General features: G+C 39.9%; 1 protein-coding gene across 4 annotated transcripts in view; it reads left to right on the top strand.

The window, feature by feature from the left end:
- Positions 1 to 4942: 4942 nt before the first annotated feature.
- Positions 4943 to 18757, top strand: part of csnk1a1 (casein kinase 1, alpha 1) — a gene marked incomplete at its 3' end in the record, with an annotated part of 35280 nt that continues 21465 nt past the window's right edge. For all 4 annotated transcript variants that reach the window (XM_080415422.1, XM_080415421.1, XM_080415419.1 and 1 more), the window contains exons 1-4: positions 4943 to 5736; positions 6360 to 6466; positions 14306 to 14432; positions 14941 to 15039. In XM_080415422.1, coding sequence (XP_080271548.1) covers positions 5614 to 5736; positions 6360 to 6466; positions 14306 to 14432; positions 14941 to 15039 — 456 coding nt within the window. In that variant the 5' untranslated portion in view covers positions 4943 to 5613. The remainder of the gene's footprint in view (positions 5737 to 6359; positions 6467 to 14305; positions 14433 to 14940; positions 15040 to 18757) is intronic.

Here is an 18757-nt window from a genome sequence, read left to right as displayed (position 1 = left end):
TGTCTAGAGTTAACAGGTCCCTGTCCTCTGAGGTTGTTCCTGCCTAATTTGCTTGTGTGACCTGTGGCAGCAAAATGCAGACTTTGCCATATCACATGTCTTCTGCCAACAATTTCAAACGTCCATCGGTCATTCCTCTTCTCAAAAAACTACAATATTATGTGGATCTCGGGATGCACATGGCGTGACTCCAATGTGGATCTCCAACTTGGCCTCTGTAGATTCCGGACTGACCAGCCAGCATGTGACATTTGTCATCTATGACATATCATTATAAAATTAAAAGTAAAATATTTTGACATGTGAAAATAACAGTGGAAATACTTATGTGGTCTACAGGCAGAGTATGTCCAGCATTTACGAGATTAGCTCCGGGCAGACACATGGACAGACAACACATAACTCTAGATCCCTCCTCTCTGAACTATAGACCCATCTCTAAACTCCCATTTCTGTCCAAAGTTGTAGAAAGGGTTGCTTTACTCAGCTGGTATGGCAACAATCTTTTTTTTAATCAGTCAGGTTTCTGTGCCCTACAACACAGCACGATGCCTGACCTCCTGAAAGTGAAAGTGTTCAATGGCCTTCTGTTATCTGCCAATTCATGTAACTGCTCTATTGTCCTGGATTTGACTGCCACTTTTGGCAACACCATTGATCATGCACCATCAACCACCTGGAGAAATGTGTGTAAATCTCTAGTGTTGCCCTCAGGTTCATATTCTACTTAAGTGTGGAGTGGACATGTTTAAGTCTGCATAATAGTGAGTCAATGACATTAAGACAGCTCCCTTATGCTGTGGTGTCCCCCAAGGATCGATTTCAGGCCCTATCCTCTTCTCTTATATTAACCTTTAGGTGACATTATACAGAGATACAGTACAGTATAATATCCAATTCCAATGTTACGCTGATGTAGGGCTGGGCAATATGGCTAAAATCAAATATCACAATATTTTTTAACCAAAATGTATATTGTCAGTGACGATATTCTTTCCCCCTTTTTTTTCCTCAAACATAGCTGATCTACAAGCTCACAATGTGAGACACTATCACAATCCATTGCATGTGGCAGGATCCTAGTTGAAGGTGGTTTGTGTTATTATCAAGATAGGTATTTTTAAATGGGAAATAATTTCAAGTGGATGATCAGAATTTTGTATTTAGTGTAACATTAATGTTTAATACAGATCATGACTGGGTCGGTAAATAGTTTTCCTGAGGGTAGCCTACAAATACCATTCCATTTTTGTGTTTTGTTCATTTTGTTTAAGAGGGATATCCCCATTTTAACTGAAGTATGAAATGAAGAGTAGGCTAAGTGCTAGGGGAGCATGTTGTGCCATGACACAAAACTGTACTATTTTTAGGGGAGGAAATAGTTTGAATATGATATTTTGTGGGGAGGGCTGTCATCATTGACTGCTTGCTGACGTCACGGTCAGGCCTCTAACTGCAGGGAAAACAGAGCGCGTTCCCGTGCTGTGATACCGTCCATGCGCGTTCCCGACGGCTAAGCTAAACCAACATTAGCTGATCACGTCGATGGCGTGTTACACAGAACCCAGTGACCTATCGAATTGGGTGACTCCAGAGCACAAAGGTGACAGAGTATGCCACCTGAGAAATGTGGCTTTTTATAATACCTTTGTTGACTATGAAACTATGAAATAACTTAGAATTCGTTGCAACAGCCTTGAAGAATTCCCGCACGTTGAGCATTTGTTGCCTGCTTTTCCGTCACTGCATTCTCTGATTGATTGAATACTTTATTAGCAAGATTGAAAACAGTTTTTTTGATTGAATACTTTGTTAGAAGCTTGCAGAAAAAAAGCACACGAAAGTACAGTTCAATACAAGGTCTAGCTGACCTAGGAATAAAAAAAACCAAGAAAGCCACTACTATGCAGAACATCTTATAAGCAGTTTAAAAAAAGAAACAATATATATGTACAGTAAACAGTTCAAGGAGGGGGGGGCTAGGTTACGACTCTTACAGTATGTAAGTACAGTTAAACAAGACCAGGAGACCTGGTTCTGCCAGACCCAAAATGAAGTCCTAGTATGTAACGCACCTATACAAACCACTTTATAACTGAAGTTCATGATGTCATGAATAGTTCGTGACTTTTTTTTGGCTGGGGCCGGAGGACAAATGGCCCCTGCCCATGTATGGACGAAACAGGTACAAAGCCTCATGTAAGCCCGACCCCTTGGGTCTGGCAAAAAGCTAGCCCAATAAGTCATAGGGGAAACGGTTTCCATCGTGGTCCGTTGTACAAATGATCCCAAACATCAATTGGGTTTAAAACTGCATGAATAAAATGTTATTTTAACCAATGTGTATGGTAAGAGCATGTTATAGCCTAATAACCAGTAGGCCTACATCTGCTGTTTGAGGTGGACTCTGCCATTGAAGTGGTTAATGTATGTTAATTGTTTTTTTGTATTAACAATCTAAATCAGCAAAGTAACTAGTAACTGTCAAATAATTGTAGTGGAATAAAAAGTACAACATTTGCCCCTGAGATGTAGTGGTGTTGAGTAGAAGTATAGTATTGAAAAATGTGTAAAGTAAAAGTATGTCAATATTGTACTCAAGTAGTTGAGTAAATGTACTCAGCTTTGAAATCTAAATAAATCACTGACAGTGTGACCAGCAAAGCATGCCCTCGCACCTCCTCCTCCATGCTTCACAGATCATCCTTCACCTCTGTGTCTCATAAAAACATGGTGATTGGAACACAAAATTCAGTGGTGTGCCTGGTGGCTCCTGGCAAATTTTTCAGGTGGGGGGATTTTTTATCAGAATAGAGCTCATGGGTGGGGGTAGTTATCAGTGAGAACCAGTCATAAAACAGGTTTATAAAACTGTGGGCTACTAGCCCCATTACACATAGGCTAATGGACGATGCACATCACTCACTGATACAATTACAAATTTGACTGACAGATCTAATGTCTAATGTTTCTTGGCCTGATTCACTTAGTAGATATAGCCTAGCTATTAGTAGATTGCAGTATATGGCTATTTTCTGCGAATATTATCCCCAGAATGTGGATGCTAGGGTTCAGATGGTTAATGTAAAAAAAAAAAAAAATCAATCACACAAATATTTGCCCCCCCCCCCCTGTAGTAGACTATATCTATCTGTTTTTCTGGATGCAGCCATTAACATTGGAGTTCCAAAAATAGGCATTTTTTTTCCTCTTGAGACATTGCAATAATAAATAGGACCCACATTGACTATGTAATGTGGTCTATCAGTGTGCTGAGAAACCCTGTGTCAGACATGCTTTTCATATTGTTTACCATGGAAAATAAAAATAAAAAACATCGCCTGTCACAATCACTATGCCTTCAACAATCAACACCCAGTGGTGGAAAGTAACTAAGTAGGCTATGCATTTACTCAAGTAGTGTACTTAAGTAGCCTAAAATGTTTAGGCATTTTTACTTTACTGGAATATTGAAAAATGTCTGTACTTTTACTTCTACTCCACTACATCTCAGAGGCAAATATTGTACTTTTACTCCACTATTATTTCAAAACTTTAGTTTCCATACTTCATTTAGACCACTTCAGCCTTACATACATTTCGGCCATTTGAAAATAGCCGATCTACAAGCTCACAATGCCTGATGCCACATGTATTGTGAGATTTGTATACACTTTATACATATGAAAACTTGTGAAATGGGACATTCTGCATAATGATGTACTTAAAGTACCAAAAGTAACTTTTGGTACTTTAAGTACATTTTGATACCAATACTTTTGTACTTTAAGTAATGTTGAATTCCTGACTTTTACTTGTAACAGAGTATTTTCTACATTGCAGTATTGATACTTTTACCTGAAAAAATGTGAGCAGGCCTACTTTTTCCACCACTGTGTCAACAACACCTCTCACCTCCCACCACCCCCACCCACCATTGTCTTTCACCTTGACCCATGCTGGCGAGTCTTCACAGAGAACAGCTGAGGTGTGATCGGGATTGCAGGGGGCTGGATGGATAAAGGGGACCGAAACTGTCCTGCTGAGCAGGGAGTGGGGTTGAAAATTACCCTTATTTTATTGGCAATGTAACTGTTTTTACACCTTAAAAATGTAGTCTGGGCTGATTATATATACTTAATTATTCTTCATAATTTGATATGCAATCCCTACATCCTGACATGTAGTCACTGGTCAGTTATAATTTATTAACCAAGCTTTTTTGGGGATTGATTTAATACAGAAATGTAAACGGCACGAGGTACAGTCAGACATTTAGGATTAAAGGATAGCACAAAAAAGTTCAGGGGACTTGTTTCCATTTAACTCAACTATGCATTTGATTGGATTATGTCAATAGTAAATGTCAGAATGATATTGCCGTCTGTCAACAGACAATGTAGAAAATAGTTCAATAATTTGGTTAAAAAAGAAAGAAAGGAACGCCCTTCAGTGAGTAGGTGTGTCCAAACGTTTCAGTATTCGTGTGATACATCAAATCTTAAAACAGCGTGAGACGCAGTTGCCATGTTGGCTTATTATAAGCGGGCTGGTTTTTCCTGTAAAGTTGCTTGTAATTATTGGTAGTTTCGGGTTGCGGTCTTTTTGGGCTTGTTTCTAAATTGTAGTTGTTTATTTGGGCTTGTTTCCTAATGTTGTTTAAACCAGTGGTTCTCGAACATTCCCAAGTCAAGGACCCCCAAATTAATGTGTATTTGTCTGCAGTTCCAACCTTCTGAAAATAGTCCCCCATGCAAGATTGTGTGGATTTGATTTTTTTTTCTTCAAATAGCCTATGTATATAAGGTGCTCATGTGGTCTATTATAGGTGCTTCTTTTGGGCTTGTTTTCCTAGACCTGGTTGCTTATTTCTCTCGCAAAACCTGGCAACGCTGCGTGAGATAGTAACAGCGCCCTCTGGAGCGATACAATTCGACGACTCACAAATTCTGGCGTAACACCTGAAACCAGAAAGAGAAAAGGCTAGTGGTGAAGAGAAGAAGATGGCGGAGTGAGTGGGTTGCGCCTCGGGAAGAAGGTTGCTACCCTTGAAATTCGACTAAAACACGCTCGAAATTACGAATTTGCACCGGAGTTTTCCAAACAGAAAGAGAACCGCGGTTGCCCCTCGACACAGAGGAGGTCCAGACATTGTTTTTTTCCGTCGTATCTTCCTCTCGGTATCTCAACCGTTGGGCTACATTTAGCTAGCGGGCTAACTCCCGAAGAAGAAGCACTGGATTATTGTCGGCTCGGCCTTCGATTTACAAAACAACAGAGGACAGATTCGGTTGTGTTTTGTGTTTCTCCTGGATTTTTATGGGAATACACGCCAATATAACGCACGAATACACCCCTTCGGGCACTGGTGACATTTTAAACTTTAGACGTTTTGTACTGGACGGATCGGAACAGAAGGTGGAAGAGGAGGCTGTTTTTCCTGGTAGCGCGAGCTGACGATACGATCCGACAAAGTATCGAATCGTCGTCGACCCCACCAGAGCCACTCACAGACTCTCATGTTCTTTTTTTGTGTCCCTTGTCTCCTTTTTTAAGTGAATCGAGTGCTGCTCGGGTTGTTTTGGTGAATCATCATCATTATATATTATTATTATGGCGAGTAGCAGCGGCTCCAAGGCCGAATTCATAGTCGGTGGGAAATACAAGCTGGTCAGAAAAATCGGATCGGGGTCTTTCGGCGACATCTACCTGGCAATCAACATCACAAATGGAGAGGTACAACATTCCTGCTAATTTTGGACAACATTTTGTTGCAGCAAAGATGTTTTTTTTTTAAAGATTGAGCCAAATCTCGCTAAAGCTAGCTCGACATGGCCCACTTGGCTAATTAACAGTGTTGTAAAGTAACTAAGTACATCTACTCAAGTACTGTACTTAAGTACCGGAGTATTTCCAATACTTTTACTTCTACTCCACTACATCTCATTCAAATATTGTACCTTTACTCCACTAAACTTAAAGTTACTTTGTACATTTTGATTATTACTTAACACACAGTAACCACTTCATCCCTATATACATTTTGGCCATTTGAAATTAGCCGATCTACAATTGTGAGCTTGTAGATCTGCTATTTTCAAAAGATTTGTATATATTTTACACATCTGAACTTGTGAAACGGGACATTCTGCATAATGAGTACTTTCTACTTTTGGTACTTTAAGTACATTTTGATACCAATACTTTTCCGGACTTTTACTTGTAACAGGGTATTTCTACATCACACTTTTACTTTAGTAAAACATTTTGGTACCTTTTCCACCACTGCGAATTAATTAATTAACGAATAGCCCTATATATCGATCACCCTGTGTGTGTTTATTATGTTTTATTTCCAGGAGGTAGCAGTCAAATTGGAATCACAGAAAGCCAGACATCCGCAGTTGTTATACGAAAGCAAGCTGTACAAAATCCTACAGGGAGGCGTCGGGATACCGCACATCAGGTAACTCAAAACGATAGGAAACACCTTTCCCCAATGCTCACTTCTGTATCGCAGAGTGCAGACTTCCCCCCGAGGGGTGTCACGGCCTATCTGGTGTGCTGTCTTTGTTTGCTTCATGAGTTGGTTGATGGCCTTTACATTGGTTTACGTGTCAACGTGTGGTCTTTGGTGTCGCTTGGGGAGAAAATAACAGATCTACAAGCTTAACGACGCGTCGTGTTGTTGGTAGCTTGTCGGTCCGTTCATTTTGCCAAGCGACACTTAGCATTAGCTTCAGTGTTGCCAGATTTTGCGAGAGAAACAAGCAGCCAGGCCCAAAAGAAGCAGCCTAGGCCACATGAGCAAAATAGCCGATGTTGTGAGCTTGTAGATCTGCTATTTTCGAAAACTCTTGCAATAAAATGTGGAATTTATTTGAATCATTCTAACTCAAAAGCTCCCCGGGCTCAAAACATATATGAAAATACTGGAGAACCAATGATTTAAAAAAAATATATATTTTTTTTAATGGAAGCAAGCCTAAATAAGCAAATATACTTTAGAAACAAGCCCCAAAACCCCCATATACCATTTTTACAAGCAACTTTACAGAATAAGAAGCCCTAAGTCGCCTATAATAAGCCGACATGGCAACACTGGTTAGCTTAATGCTAACTCACTCCGGGCCCGCTCTCCTCCTAAAACCCTTCGTGTGTCGCTCTTCGCGCCCCATCGCGACCGCGTCGTGTATTTAAAAGACGGATCGTGATGTCTCTTTTAGGTTATTGTGATGTGGAAATGTGTGTTTTGAGGCAGACGCCATAATATGATATTATGGTGGTTTTGGTTGTTGGAAATGGCCGCTCCTCTCTTTTGTTGTGTTTGCGATCCCAACATGTCTTCCTCCTACTGTTAGAAAATGGCGGCGGACCGAGAGTAGTGAAACACACATGAACTAACTGCCAGGGCTGGGCCCCTTTATGCTGTGGTTCTTAAACCTTTTCATGTTGAGGACATATAAGCCACATTTTAGCCCGCGGACCCCCATTTGAAAAGATACACCAGAGACCCCCATAAGGGAAGACTTTTACAGCTTTAGCAGTGATTCTCAACTATTTTAGCCCCAGTTTAATATGCATTTGTCCACGGACCCCCATTAGATTTTTGATTTAACTATGAGAGCGTACAAATAAACCCGTAGATTAGGGCCCATTTGGTTCTATTTGTATGCTCTCTGAGTTACAGACACATAAGGGTCCATTAGGTTCCTAACTATCAATCATTTGGCTGTGGAACCCCCCTATTTCTATTGCTCAAGGTGACTTGGAGCAAGCTGGGGAATAAGTTAACCTCCACATATATTTTCAACCGATATCCATATGTGGCAATGAATACATACCTCCGTTCCCTAGCACACTGGTTCTCAAACTTTTAAATTTCAAGGTCTCCCCTTAACTCTGTCAGCGAGAGTCCCTAGAATCCACTGCAGAAGGCCCTGTAGCAACACATTGAAAGCTTGTGTAAATATCCCAGTACATACTGTAATGAGACTGTCTCTATATCCATCCATCCAGATGATGGTAATCATTGCTCTCTTCTTTTTTTTTTGCATCCAACAATCTTAGATTAAGCCAGCGATCAGGGATATGACCAAAGAAATCAAGTTATATTTGTTTTCAATATATCAAACTCTCAGTGGTGTTTTTGTAATGTTTTGTTCAGGTTTATGCTTCTTTGGTGTGGCATCATGTCACACTAGGAAGCTGTTTGAGTGTGGTGATTCAATATGAGCCAACTACATTGTTCCATCTATCTATGGCTTGCCTTTCCTGTCCTTTATATATTTATTATGGCATCCAAACCAGCTCATTCTTGCGAGGCCACTAGGCCAGGGCTGCATGATATGTGTCCAAAATTGTGATCACCATAAATTCAGTCTGTTGCTTATTTTCAAAACATACTAGGCCATGTCAAATGATTTCTATAAAGTAGTTTAAAACTTTAGTTTAAGACTAATGTTTGTCTGAATGAAACCTGGAGAATGAATTGGGTAAATAGAAATAATATTGTCAAACACAACCAAGTAGGCCGTCATGCTCGGTGTCTTTAGCAATGCAATATACTTTTAGTAGTTCAGTTATTTAAGGGGTTGACTACCAGCATGTTCTTGACACCAGAATTGCTTATGTGTCTGCGTTATTACATGTCTCTTATAATAATGGGTTTGCTGTAGTCTGCATTTGCAGACTACAGCAAACCCATTATTTGATAAGTTCAGTTTAGTCTGAGGTTCATAATTTAGCATTTGACTATTGCAACAAATATAATTGGACATTCTACTTAAACTCAACAATAGAACTAATGTTGTCCAGTTGTTGTTGGTTTTGACAAAATATCTGTCTTTTCCAAAGTACATGGGGGGGAAAAAAATTGTGATCTCTGTTTTGAGTGAGCAGTTGATATGAGCCTTGTTTGCTCACATGACTCGTATTTCAGGAACAGTTGAGAACAGCAGAACTATGTGTTTGTCAACCTCCAGTTCCATATGCATGTTTTGACTTGTTTTCTAATTGAAGTGCTGGCTTTGATATTGAACAAGGTGTGTAGATAATGGTCTGGTAAGCATTATTATTACTGTTGATCCTGAGCTCTCTTGTCTTTTACCCAATCACTTACACCCTATATTCTGCATTGACCAGAGTCCCCCTGAGGTCTATATACTAGCCCTGCTACTTTTTTACCCTAGACCAAATCTCTTTGCTGAAGTTAGCTGATCTACAAGCTCACAACGTGGTGCATTGTGAGCTTGTAAATGTCTGCTCTTTTCTCTGAATGTTTGCCCCGGAATAGGGACACTAGTGTTAAAGTAGTTTTAAATACTGCCTCATCTCAAGTGATATTTCTTTATTGTATATGCACAGTTAAAGCTGAGTCAAGTCAGACAGAAATGACTACTAGAATAATGACTGATCTGTATTGGACCTGCATGTGGAATTGTACTGACAGGCAGTAGCAATCCATTTGTACTGTGGTCAAACATGGCAATGAAAGCTGGTTGATATTGACGTGGACTAAACCAAATCTTAATTCCGTCTATGGTGGGGGTCATAATCAGAAAAGCCATGAGGTGCAAATTATGTTTATGGTAGTTTCTTGCAACCATTCTATACTAGACGTTGTTTCACTGCAGTCACAAGCCCTGGCTAATGCTATATCCATTATTTTGAGTTGCTCGTGGTAAAAATGACAATTGTATGCCTAATAACTGCTGAGTGTATTTATGAATGGATGAATATTTTATTTTCGTGTTGGGACTCGGGACAGTTGCTTGACGCATCCCACATGGGATTATCAGACGCATCAATTAGAAAACAAAACATTCCAGTGTATTACCCAGCCAGCAGCTCATAATACAACCTGAATACAAAGAGTATACAGTACATAAATCCATACAGACCTTTACATAGAATATATAAAACTAAAAGTGAAAGTTCATCTATTGTAAGTCTCCCTTCTCCTCCTATCCCACGCTTTATAAAGATATTCTGAAAATCAAAAAAAAAAAAATTCAATTAAAGTGCCGTGATCAAATTTAAATTCAATTAAAGCACCATTCCCACAATCTATCAAATTGAGAGGTTTGAAAAAAAAAAAAGTTGCACCATGTGGTGAATGCAGCGTGCTGGCAGGTCCCTGGTGATGTACTCTTAACCAGAAATGAAGACGGGTTGTGTAATCGTGTGTGAGAGTATTGTAACTTCACCAGTTGATACCAGGTTTATGAGCCAAACCAAGGCATTATGATCCTTATCTGGGCTTGAAGTGAAAGCAAGCCAAATGCTGGTCAGGTTTCATTATGGCTGGTGAATGCGCCCACAGACGATAATACTAATCTAATATGAAAGCCTAGCAGAATGTGAAAATGATTGCTAGTTCACACTACAGTGGACCTCTTAACAATGACATTATATTTTTCTTCATATCAGAGAGGTGGTCACAAAGCATCGGATCCCCTGCCATCTAGATAGATAGTGATACCTTTATTGACCCTGTGGGGGAAATTTGGGTGCCAGAGATAGCATGGCAGTAAAAGTTGCAAATATAGGTCATAGAAGTATATCTGATCAAAATATAACATTTAAACTGCAATGGAAACAACTTGTCCTTTGAAATACAACTGACGTATGAATATGCACCATAGAAGACGTGTTTAATCCAATCCATTATAAACTTTATATCGCAGCAATGCTAACGTGGCTAATTGTTGGTGCTCTCAGAGGAAGTGCTGACTGCTGAGTGAAACTGAGCCATGTGCTCCCAACTGCCTTAAAGAACATTGGGGTGGAAGCATAACTTTTAAGATAGTTTGGTCTGTATGATATGATGAAATATTATGAGAGTTTTGACCATCATACCTAGGGGAAACTGTTCTACCGTATTACCGACCAACCCTGGTGACGGTGTGTCACACGTCAAATAGCTGATCTACCTCACTTATAATGTGTCGTGTTTTGTGAGCTTCACAATTAAGTTTCACCTATAATGACATGCCCAAAATATGGACTCCAGGATGAAAGTGGTTAATTTCACATGATGTGAAATAGTGTCGTGAATAACCATGAGCTATACAGGAAATCCTATTGGAAAGGATATGTTGAATGATGGCCTGTGGTCAGTCTGCCAAACAAACAGGGTGACAAACTTAACCTGCTATAGTTAAAATGTAGGCTACTATTACTTAGGGTTCCACCCTACTTGAAGCTTAACACACACTCCCACACCCTGGAAACTGGCACATTGCTTAGACAATGGTTGTGGAGCTACTAAGGTGTGGTTTCTGGCAAGGTGTGCGCGCGTGCACACACCTTAAAAACGAGATCACCAGGTTTGTGTTAAGTAACTTTGTAATGGATATGTGTGTGTGTACGCATGCTTGTTGCAAGGCCATTGCACAATCTTTTGACTACCTATTACTTTACTTGCAGTGTTTGAAGGACTGAAAAGGTTTGCCAGTTAACAGAAGGAAGACAAGCTTTTTGTAGGGGTTGTGTTTAGAACTTTTGATGAGGCCATATAAACAACATTTCCTATGTAGGACAATCAAGATGACAAAGCCTGTGTGGGGTTATTGATTCATCCACGTTCAGCTGCATTATGGCTTAATATGCACCATTTTGCTCATTATTTTCACTATTACTGAGGAACATGATTATTTGATTTCTGCATCTTGTATGAACCGTAAACCTACACCAACATTGTAAATTTTTAACTGAATTTAAATGTTTTGGATGTTATTATATAGCACCAGTGTATTAGTGCTGAACAGTGACTTGTTTGAATGATAGATTGTTGGAGTTCTGTTTCCACTGAGGAAGATTTGCAAAGGCTTTCAGTTGAACTGCAAGGTAATGTGTTGTGCTTAGCTCGGCTAGCAGGTTTGATGTGGCTGAGAGAGGGCTGCATGAAGCCAGTCAAACCTGCTGATCTGCTGCTGCTCTCTTGTACTTTTCCTCCCATCCCCCACTTACAGAGCGCCACAGGAACCCAGTGCTTTCCCAATGGGATTTAGAGCAGGAAACCTCTCTTGCCTCTCATCCTCTCACCAGCAGTTCATTGTGCTGTTGGGTGAGTGGGGATTTTTATGAGAGCCTGACCGAAGTCCGATCTAGGGTTGTTCCGATGTTAGACGGTGTGCGGGCCTATGTACCGGTGTTACATGGTGTGTATCGATTATATTGGCCTGGCTCTAATTTGAATCGACATGCTGTTTTTGTAGCCTATGTGCTCCCCTATGTTCCTCTGGCAGTTTTGTAAATCACAAGCTTTGTCACAATACAATATCGTGAGTGTTCAGGTAATGCTTTGATATTTGCAGATATCACACATTTTGCCACGATGAGATGGCTGTTACTGGGAATTGCTGAAATTGGGGGAGAAAGTGAAACGAGTAAACAATTGATCAGAATGTTTTTAAACCATTTACTGCAGTAGCAAACATAACTTTAAACTGAAATGTTAGCATTAACTTTTTTCATACTTGCTGAACCAGTGGACCTATAAAGTCACTTGCCTGACCTGACTTGCTTCTGCAAAGGATATAATGTAATGCCTAATTTATGCTATGTCGTACAACTGTGTCACAATGCGTCACAGGCTTGTTGATGAGCTATTGTCTTACAACGGAGTAGAAATCGGGCTTAAGTCAGATGTGACTGGTTTGAAATAATGAGGCATTAAAAGCAATGTTGACAAATAACGTAAGAATAAAAAATAACACTAGTATCAAAATAACTCAAACCATTAAGGCTGTAGGCCATGTCCCAAAATGTATATGCCTTAAGTGGGCAACCACTGAATAATCCAGCAACAGTAACATTTTCCATGTGGTCTGCACATGTTTTTGCCTGTGGTTCAATTAAATTGTGTCTGACACAAACGGATCCCTGTATCGGTACCAGAAATAAGGGTAGCAGCGGAGTAGTTAAAACATTGACAGTGTGGCTCAGGGCTGTACACTGCTTCTATATTGTGGTATTACAATTTTTGTTTGTTAAAAAATCCTTGTGTGAAAGGACGGTTAGGTCACTTAAGTTGTATAATTGCCTTGGTATACAAATCTAGACGCTACAAGTGTCTGCCCCTGCCTACAATGTTGCTATATCTGTATTGTAAACCATGACCCCTTGAAATAATATTTTTTAAAGAATTTTATCATTCTAACCTCTTCCTTGACTGACATTATTCACGTTATTTGCCTTTGTCATATTCCCATTGTCACATTTGTGTACATCAGTGCAGGCTCTTGTGTTACATCATATTATTTAACACCCCCACCCCAAGCAGAGTTTTGTGTGGCACAGACAGCCAGGAAAACTGGTAGCTCAAGTGTCTTTCTTGAAGCACTGGGTCATCCTTGTAGTGTCAGGTTACAAGCAACCATTACATAAGCCAGGTATGTGTTGGATCTTTCACATCTCTCACACTTTGGAGATGGGGGGGGGGGGGGGGAAGAGAGCTGGTGGCGATATTAAATCGCAAACAATTAAAATGTCGTTACGATCTGCCTTTACAGAGAGATCGTTCTATCGTGATACAGCAAGTGATTGCACATTGCTTCCATATATAACTTTATTTTATGCTGTCTCGTGCCTCTGTGTTGCTTGCAATATAGAACATATCTACAAGCCTACCACGCGTTGTGATAATACACTTTGGTAGCTTCTAGATCTATTATTATTTGCATCCAAGTTTCCCCTCCCTCTTTTTATGGTGTGGCTCTGCCAGACTAAAGTGTATTTGGCAGCATAGCAGCAATAATGGGTGTCTTGGATGACAAGACGGATGAGTTGGTTTACATTTTCTAGTTTGGATTTCCCAAACCAACTACGCCTGATGACTTCGTCATACAGCAGTGCTGCACGTCGAAAATAGTGGCTATTGTATGCGTGCGACATCACCGTTGGAGTATCGAATTATGCGTTATTTGCAAAGTTACAAACTGTGGTTACCACACCCTGTATACATATTTAAAAATGCCTAATAAAGACAAGCACATTGCATTTACAGTGTTAAGGCGGTTACACACCGGCGAATGTGCGAATATACGCAAAATTCTGACTCGTTCCGAGTGCCATGTACGCTTGCATTGACTTTATAAGGTTTTAAAAAAAAGCGTATTATTCGCACGAAAAAATCGCCCCGTGTGTAAGGACCTTTTGGGTTGCAGTATAACATTTGACATAGGCTCTTGTGCTGAAGCAACTCTTAAAACAAACGTTTATGAAAGCCTTTTTACAACAGTGCAAACTTTTCTTCATAGGTATACGTATTTATACTGTACTTTCCTACTTATCTGTTAAGGTGGTATGGCCAGGAGAAGGACTACAATGTCCTAGTCATGGACCTACTGGGGCCCAGTCTGGAGGACCTGTTCAACTTCTGCTCGCGCCGATTCACCATGAAGACTGTCCTCATGTTGGCAGACCAGGTAAGATAATATAGCCTGAGCTACAATCACATTAAATCCTTCAGAAACGCAGAAATATATCCATTTGCAGGGCTGCAACTATCAATGATTTTGTTAGCGACTATTTTATTGATTACTATTTGATTGTCACTATTGTTTGAGAAGCATGTTATTTTAAATATAATTGTATTTATTTTTTATATATGAACACATTTTTATAGTTTTTCTTCTTATAATCGACTAAATCGATTAGTCAGATTAACCACTTACGCCCTGCGTTATACTTTGTGTGTACAACAACAGTGTTGAACAAAAAGCCGGCCTACAAGCCCACAATATATCGCATCGCGATGCGTTGGGAGCATATAGAAAGGCTATTTTCACTATTTTCTTACGCATTTTGAAAAAAATGATATTAAAATATTTTATAATCGCTTAGATCAATTAGTTTGAATGTTGCCCCCCTACATAAAATCATAAAGAAACTTAGGAGCTGTCAGGCTAAATATATCATTTGTATTCTCTCTAGATGATCAGTAGAATCGAGTATGTGCACACAAAGAACTTCATCCACAGAGACATAAAGCCAGATAACTTCCTCATGGGCATCGGACGCCACTGTAACAAGGTAAGGTCCATCCAGATGACTTCAAATCTATACTGAGCTATCCATAGACAGTTTGTTGTTTCAGCTGCAGCAATGTCAACTCCAGTCTATAGTTGTTGCTGGTCTTTATGGATATTGGCCTTTTGACCTTTGTGATAGTTATGAATACAACAGGTTGACTGGGGAGCCTTTTTCAATATTTGTATTTTAGTTGTAATACAGCATACATTTGCTTCAGCAATTTGAATGAGTAATTTGAAATCTATAAGTTCCATTGGACCAATTACATGTTTACAAAGCAACTATATCAGTGAATTAAGCCAATGTCGAAATCCCATTGGAGCATTTTAAATTGCTAGACAGCAACTGGTTAACTATGAGAGCTTCATGCATCATCTGTGACTGTTGTTTGCATAGTTAAAAAGATGTTGTCTTTAGGTGAAAGTCTTCATTTTCCACTGCACTAGAATGCCAGGTCCTCCACCTGTCTCGCTCCGTCTCCTGCCATGACTGATATTCCTCTTACTCTGTGCAAGAAGGTCCATGGTGTATGTCCAAATTGCTTGTCTACAACTAAAAGCAAAAGGCTGTCCTTCAAAATCAATGTGTGTTACAAGCCAAAGTCCAGAGACCCTGTTCTGCAAAACGATAGCAGAGGCAGGGTAACGGTGAGGTGTTTATGTGTTTTGAAAACGGCAATTGTCATCAAAAGGTAACGAGTTTGCAGGTCTGTTTCTTTCCACACACATTAACAGACTAAATGTACACATTCAACACACAGACTATCGGCAAACCTACTGACTACACAGTAAGTAAACGCTGTTGGACTGGGTACTTTTTAATTCTAGACTGTTCCCTATGAGTTGCACTGATAAAGAACCATTATGTGTTGTTGAGTGTCTTCTGACTGAATGGGCATTTTAAGCACAGCAGCAGAATTAATTCTGGACCAATGTTGGCTTTGATTCAAAAGCCAATTCCAGTGGAAAGAAAATTTGTTTGCCGATAATTGTATTAATGGGTCTGAAAAACCTTTGATGTGAGGAAATTGCCCGTCAAAGTTTTAATTTTTAAGTAAACTGTGCCCCCTCGACTGGACGAATTTGAAATGAGTTGGTATAAGATGGTTTGGGTATTTAACGACACAACCTAATTATTGAGCCATCACAGATTTTGTATCGGTAAACACTGCCAATGGAATATACATCACTATGCATATAAATGGTTCTTTGTCTTGGGTGAAAATCTTGGCCAGTATTGATGGATTTGCTTCAATTACTTTATCTGTAGTAATTTAGATGAATGATGGTGAATAGCTACTCAAATGGAGCAAAAAGAATGACACTTGGCATTGATTTAAACACTTGTATGGGACAAGTGAAACACTTTGAGGTCATGGCACTTTCACACCAGAAGCACAAATGCACGTACGTGTATACTTGGAGGTAGAGTAGTGCAAACTACAGCGCATTATGTCCCAAAGAAAGTATACGGAAGACATCGGAAGGATGTAACCTTACCTTAATGATTTTAAATTTCATTATGGCACTGCTTTTTTCGTTAGATATTTCCAACACATTTGTAGAAGTAGTAGTTGGAACTAATAATCTCACACAAGGAACTCTATTATAACTGCCATTGGATGTGTCTTGTACACGTCATGCTATTTGAAGGTTAAAAGTTCAATTGAGTTGACGTTTGTGCACTGAACCTTGCAGAATTTCAAGGGTTGCACTGTCATCTAGGAGAGTCCATCTATGTCATAGAGTGAAAACGACAATCTTGCGCTGTGCTATGTACGTTGGCACTTCTGGTGTGAAAGCTCCATCTTGCTGATGTGCCCCTCAAAGAGTTACAGATGGCGGTTGAGACATTCATACACACAGTGACTACAGAACCGTTAGTTACAAATGTACATGAATCGATCAACATTTGTCCAGCATTCTTCAGAATAGTATTTGAGCCACTAGCATCAACGGGTACAAAGTAAGAGAAAAGCCATCCATCAGCTGTTTGTTCCATGGAGTTATTGAAATGGTGATTTAGCCGCTTTAACCCCATTTGCTGCATTGACCGGAGTCCCCTGGGGTCTATACTAGGCCCCCTTCCTTTTTTACACCAAATATCTTCAAAGAAAATAGCTGATCTACAAGCTGACAATGTTTCACAATGCGTTGTGAGTTTGAGAGCTATAATAATGTGATTCTAAGCCAGTCCTGCTCAGTTTGTAGTACCTGGGCTCTGTTAAAAGGCTTCTCTCTGTCTGCATGATGTACAATAATCACATTTCTATACCCACAGAACAACAAAGCAACCTTTCAAGATGTTTTGTTGTTTCCCGGTGATTGCCGTTTGTTGTATATGGTTAAGTTGCCTGTAAACACTCTTGATATTCTGTATTTATTGATTCAGAGCCCTTGCAGACAGGCAACATTTGGCTAAGTTAAAGCTAAAGATGCATGCGTCAACAGCAACCACTGCAATATCAGACAAACCCGGACCTGGTCTCTATACCGCACGAGTGTCGAGGCTAAATCAAACCACAGCTGAAGAGAAGCCAAAATCCTTGTCCATTGGGGTTAGCCAGCTATTGAAAGTATTGGAGTGGGCAGCTGTGCTAAAGCCTGTATTTCATTTTTGGCATTGCCGTCTGGGCTCGGTGTATTTGTATCATTGTGCATCTTGGGTGAATGCCAGCTGTACGTTTTTTATTTATTTATTCATTTGTCAGAACGAACTGTGATAGACTGATGGGTGGTATCCAGTGCACAGTAGATTGTTGACACTCTTAACTGCAGTCTGCATCATCGCTCTGTAATGCATATGTCTACTAAGCAGTCAGCCAGTCTGGCAACTGTGGTCAACCAATCAGGAATTCTCGCCGAGTGGGTCAGTCAACCAACACCGGACTGGGTCAACTGGTCACTCGGCTTCACACCCAGGCTGTATATTGGATAGTTAGGAAGCCAGATAGACAACCAGGTACCCCGACCAGTCTGTTTTAACCACTTAAACCCTCTATACTTAGTAAACTTGACTTGAGTTGGCCCTGTACTGGGTCCGCTCTTTCTTTCCCTTCCACAAAATCTCTTCGCCAAAACTAGCCTATATACAAGCTCAGAATGTGTTGTGAGCTTGTAGATCTGCTAGTTTCAGCAAATGTTTCCCTTCATAATAGGGATCCAAGGGTTCAGGTGGTTAAGGACATCAGTTTGTCTATAAGGAATTAGGATACACTACCTGTGCTCAACATCGCCCTGCTCTGTGCTTTCACTACATGCTTCAATAAAGCTTCCTTTATGTTGTGATGCTTAAAAGTAGCAAAAGTTATGCGTTTTAAAATGAAAACGTATTTGTGTTGATGTAGCCTTAGTGTCCGTCTGTTGTGCATCAGAAATGAACCCTGAGAGATTGTTTGGTTAGTGCCTTGCCAAGATATCGCTTCTTCAGTGTTGACAGTTAATCAAAAGGTTGACTGCTGATCAACTGTCAAAATAATATGGAAGTCAATTATTATGTGTGGGTTTACATTTTTGATGGCCAATATAAGTACTGATCTACATCGTAATCGGTTTTGGAAAGCATTGTGTTGTGGAATCGGTGAAATTGACAAAGGAAGGCACAAGGCAACAGATGATATCTGCCAGCATGTGATTTAGCTGATTTCCATTCTTACAGTATTTGTTCAACATCGGTGAAATAAGAAGGAATTCTGATCCATAAAGAGCACAGTGTAGAA

The sequence above is a fragment of the Gymnoscopelus braueri genome (genome assembly GCF_963280865.1).
Source record: "Gymnoscopelus braueri genome assembly, chromosome: 20".
In the NCBI taxonomy this organism is placed as follows: domain Eukaryota; kingdom Metazoa; phylum Chordata; class Actinopteri; order Myctophiformes; family Myctophidae; genus Gymnoscopelus; species Gymnoscopelus braueri.
The sequence above is the reverse complement of the archived record's forward strand: the minus strand, read 5'-3'. Positions and strand labels throughout refer to the sequence as shown.